Source organism: Grammomys surdaster, unplaced genomic scaffold, assembly GCF_004785775.1.
Source record: "Grammomys surdaster isolate TR1022 unplaced genomic scaffold, NIH_TR_1.0 271, whole genome shotgun sequence".
Classification (NCBI taxonomy): domain Eukaryota; kingdom Metazoa; phylum Chordata; class Mammalia; order Rodentia; family Muridae; genus Grammomys; species Grammomys surdaster.
Genome location: NW_021604712.1, coordinates 2225355 through 2230463, shown reverse-complemented (window position 1 = coordinate 2230463; position 5109 = coordinate 2225355). Strand labels below are relative to the sequence as shown.

At 47.9% G+C, this 5109-nt stretch overlaps 1 protein-coding gene across 5 annotated transcripts in view; it reads right to left on the bottom strand.

Moving 5' to 3' along the window:
• Positions 1-1482: 1482 nt before the first annotated feature.
• The window catches only part of Chd2 (chromodomain helicase DNA binding protein 2), a 126893-nt gene continuing 123266 nt past the window's right edge, over positions 1483-5109 (bottom strand). For all 5 annotated transcript variants that reach the window (XM_028776654.1, XM_028776655.1, XM_028776656.1 and 2 more), the window contains one exon: positions 1483-3768. In XM_028776654.1, the coding sequence (XP_028632487.1) occupies positions 3435-3768 (334 nt within the window). In that variant the 3' untranslated portion in view covers positions 1483-3434. The remainder of the gene's footprint in view (positions 3769-5109) is intronic.

Sequence of the window (5109 nt, the reverse complement as noted above, 5' to 3'; positions counted from 1 at the left end):
ATGCAGACAAAACACCAGTGCACGTAAAATAGATCACTAAAAAAGGCAGGAAGAAAGAAAAAAAGAAAAGAGAGAAGAAATAACACAACTGCTAACTACTCTAAAGCTGTAGGCTGTAGGCCTGAAGGCTGAAGGCCTTACTTCCTTCTAGACAATGATGGATATTTGAGGCAGGCCTCCCCAGGAGCCCCAGGGAAGATCAGGGAGGGCAGTCCTTCAGGACTGTCAGCTTTGACGGCTCCACGCCACTCCCTCAAGTACACAGCTGTGGCTGCAGCCTGAAGCTGTTAAGGGACAGAAAATTATTTAGAATCAACAAAAATGCAACTTAAAAAAATCTCCATTGCCCAAGCTGTGGACAAGCCTGGACATGTGGCTTGTGGCCAGCCAGGGACGGAGACACTTGCTTCACACCAGAATGTGATGTAACTGGTTAGCCCAATTCTAATATCCCTTAGTAACACTTTTTAATATACAAGATTCAAAAGCACAGCAGTTTTACAATGTAGGAAAATTTAATACATACTATATAAACAACATTATTTACATCAGAAATCATCAGGACAGTGGCATTTTTCACAAATATAAATTAATTACTGTTTAGTCAACAGGTTTCAAAAGTCCACAAGTTTACAAGAAAAACCACCTGTCCCCAAATGGGTAGGGCACAGATGGACTACAGCAGCCTGGACCCTTGGCATGGCTCTCCTCACCCAACAGCTAGAAGACCACAGGTGTCGGGCCTGGACCGCGGCTCCTGCTGACAAGTGGGTTTTGGTCTGTAGGATTTCAGTGTTGCTGTGTGTGAACACTTAAGTGAATCACCTTTGCTCTGCAAAGCCTGATGCAACTGTCAGACACACCAGGTCAGAACATCAGCAGCACAGTGAGAAATGTTTGCACTCCCTTTGTAGGGCTTAAGGAATGACTACACAGAGTATAAGGAAGGACCATCAGATTGGGCTCCTGCAGGCTGGCCATGTCTGAGAGGACACAGTGGTCAGCGGAGGCTTCGTCTTCCTTTTCTAGGGCCACAGCGCATCATAGGACTTCAGGCCTTGACAACACTCACATGTAACTTCCCCAAGTCCTGCCACTGCCTCAATAATGAGCTGCCCAAAGCCAGGCTCCACAGAACTCCACTGGCAGCTTCTCTTAGCTGTGCAAACTTCCGCAGAAAGCATATGATGCACATACTGGTTTAAAGCAAGAGGAAGGCTTCCTTTCTCACAACCCCCTCTTCAAACACACTCCGTCACCTACAGCAGATGTCTGATGGCAGATACTGTCATCTTAGAATCAATGTAACACTGATCTGGCCATATGGCCCTTTGCTACATTTTATGGCACTATACCCTCTAAGTCCTGAAAATGAACAAAAGGAAGTTCCTTTTTCCTCATGATGAGACAGACAGCTTTGAGAATAATCTGTAACTTCTACCAACAAGTTGAAAGACAAGACCTAGGTGAATATGGAAAGGGGCACCTCCTGTGCTTGCCACCCACAGCATTCAGGAGCCCAGCGAACCAAACACAGATAGTGTCAATGTGATCAGCAAGAAGCTTCATCTGTGGTTCACTTTTCACTGTGTGGCCAAAATAGACCTTTCAGCCTTGCCTGAGAAGTCTGGCAAGCGACCAGGCAGCAGACTCTAGCCGGGGCACTCTCATGCAGTCAGTGGGCTCTACTGCAAGTCATGCATGCACATGGTCAAAGTGAAGGACCCGGGTGCCATGAGGAGTCCAGAAGGTGATGGTCTACCAAGCACTAGCTGCAGGGACCGATCAGCACTAGCCAGGTCCATGGTGCTCTAAAGCAGCAGAAGCAATGGCCCACCCAACCATGCATGGCCAGATGTTTCACTCAAGGACACAACTCATGCTTGTCTCAGGGAAGTCACTAATGGAACTGCCTGGGATGACCACCCGACCAAGAGTGTTCAGGGAGCCAAACCCTGCATATGTCCAAACAAGACTTTTCATCAGAATGAGCCTGGACTCTTACAGAGGCACATCTGCCATATGTTCAAGTCAGTTTTCCTGTCTCCATCTAGAAAGGCTTTGAATACCTTAACAATACTGGCAAGCTATACTGAAAGTGAGTAAAAACCCAAGGCCCAGCCCAGTATCCATACACAGAGATGAGCCAATCAATGATACAACCCATCAGTCCCACAACCCAACCCAACCTGACGCTGACCAGCCTCCTGCCATCTTAACAACTTGGCTACCCCATCACAGATGCTTGTGATTTGGGGGGAAAAGTAACTTAGGTTTATACTCTACAGATTTTAAAATAACAAGGTTTGACTCTACTGAGTTCCAGCTTGTAATGAAATGTAGCTTCTCACCTGACCACATCTCTACTGTCAGAGTCTGGGTCTGTGCAGCCTGCCCCTTCAAGCTGTGGAAAGCAACCAAGATGCAGCTACAATTCGCTGACCCACTCCAATACTTAAAACTCCCTGCTTGCTGGCACTGTCACCACCCTACCCCGTCTGCATGTATGGCCCACATCTGGGCTCACCAGCAGATATCTCATCAGCAGGCCACCTCCATTTCCATCTCCAGGACCTGTGACTCTCCTTCTCACCACAGGAATCAGAAACCCACCAGGGATTCCTATTTTCCTGGTTATACTACCCCACCCCCATCTCCACCCTTACACCCACTTAGCCTACTCCCCAAACAAGTAAGCCCCACGCTGGCATCAGCAATGCCCAAGTCACAGTACTCTAAGTCAGAGAGAGGGATCCAGCTTTCCCTGAAACTGAGGGGAAACGGACGCCGCCCAGAAGACCAAACCTTTGAAATGTACAAAGATAGTGCAGGGGGAAATTAGTGTTGGCAGGGAGGAGGCCAAGGCGACGGTCATTCCCCTGTCTCATTATCCCCAGCCCACTTCACATAATGAGACCAAGTGTATCATTTCTCCCAAGAACACAGCTAAGGGGTATACCTGCTCCCTTTTCAAGTCTTGCAGTGTGAAACCCAGCCTGTGATCCCACTTCCCATGAGCAGCGTCCCTCATGTCATGGTGAACCAATCACACACTGTCCAGCAGGTCCTCGCCCTGGTCACTCATGCTGAATAGAACATTCATTGACTCTCAAGATCCCGGATTCCTTCACTGAGGAAGCAGCCCAATGAAGCTGGTACATAGTCAGCTCCTCCTAGCACCCATGGAGGTGGGAGGCCATGACAGGCTAGGATGGGATGGGCGTGCCAAAGTGCAGGAGTGGAGACCAAACCAAAGCAGCAGACGAAGGCCTCCAACTCCTTCAAGTGCTCCTTCAGCTGCCAAGTCAGTGGATTCAGCAGCAGTATATCCAGAAACTTCACTCACCAGCCAGGCCACTGGCCACAGCTGGACCAGACCAAAACGCCCAAGTGCTTGATGACTCCTGTGCTCGCTCCGCTTCAGGGGCGGTCCTTTATGTTTTCCGAACATTCCAGTTATAATCTGGGTTGTTTTTCTGTTCTAGTGATCTCTCCAAAGGAGACCTATGATCCAAGGGTGACTTGGAATCATGGGGAGATTTCTGGGAAGGGGGTGAGCGAGGGTCTGAGAGCGTGGTGTGCAATGAAGGCATGGGCTGTTTATATTCCCCCAACTTGTCTGTGTGGAAAGAGCGGTAATGGTCTGAGGGTCCCTGGCCGTGGTAACCCATGGTGGGTCTGTGGTCAGACATTCGTCGAAAATCCTGCTGGTGGTAATTCTGGGGCCTAAAGTCATCTGACCTCCTCCGCTTAGAGTCATGATGGTGCCTAAAAGAGAGATACAAAGATCAGCTGAAAGACAAAGTCAGATTCCTAATGCTTTTCCATCTTCTGCTTCCATTTGCACACACATGGACCCAGAGACTGATGTTTATATCACCAAAGCCATAGCACACACAGAAACGGTCACTTGTTTCACACACACTGGTAAAAGGCATCCTATGATGACAGACACATTTCAAAGCTGCAGTAAGCTCATTCTCCCTCAGGAGAACAACTATAAATATTTTCATATTTCTTTAACATGCTCAGGGGAAAAAAGATATATACTTTTAAAAGACTATTTGTAAATTATTAACAGTAGCAAAACCCAGAATCAAAATTATTTTACAAACTGACTTACCCCAGCAAGGACTCTCTATAGCACATGAGGCAGGCTACCTAAACACTTAGACCCCACCATTACTAGTAGCTCAAACTAGGCAGCTGCTTGCTGGGACTGCCACCTCCTCTTGGCCCATTCTCTCCAAATTCATTAGCTCCCGGGCTACTCCTCATCAGGGACACTCCTATCACCACATGTGACCCAGAGTCCTACCAGCTGCCTGACTGGGGCTCTCCAATTGTCCTACCTAGCCTTTAGACCCACAAGCAGTCCATACCAGCAGAAGAAACTTGTTCCAAGCTCCTGACCACAACTGAAGGTACCAGGACCATAGCAGACAAGCAAAAAACTTGAAATGGGGGCTATAGCATTAAACACCAGACGAAGACAGGATGCTTCACTCCCAACACAGCTGTGCTTCCTGAGCCATATAAACTCCTCTGCTAAAAGAAGGTGACTTGAACAACAACAACAAAGCTCAACCAAAACCAACTCCAGACGTGCAACCCTCAAAAAACAACACACACATACGTGTGCATGTGCGCGTATGGCACAAGAGTTTGGAAAGATGTCCTCCCAGTCCTAAGAGACCACAACTGTCAGCCAGATTATTATTATACCCAGCAAAACTACCTCTTAAAATTGAAGGAGAGGGGCTAGAGAGATGCTTAGTGGTTATGAGCTCATGCTGCTCTTCTAGAGGACCCAGGTCAGTCAAGAGGCTCACAACTATCTATAAACCCACTTCCAGGAGGATCTGATGCCTCTGGATTCCTTGAGCACTTGCACTCATGTGTGCACACAGTCACATAAAAACAGACATAATACCAACACACAAATAAAAGTAAAAACAAGTCCTTAAAAAAAATAATAAAGCCGGGCGGTGGTGGCGCACGCCTTTAATCCCAGCACTTGGGAGGCAGAGGCAGGCGGATCTCTGAGTTCGAGAGTTCAAGGCTAGCCTGGTCTACAGAGTGAGTTCCAGGACAGCCAAGGCTACACAG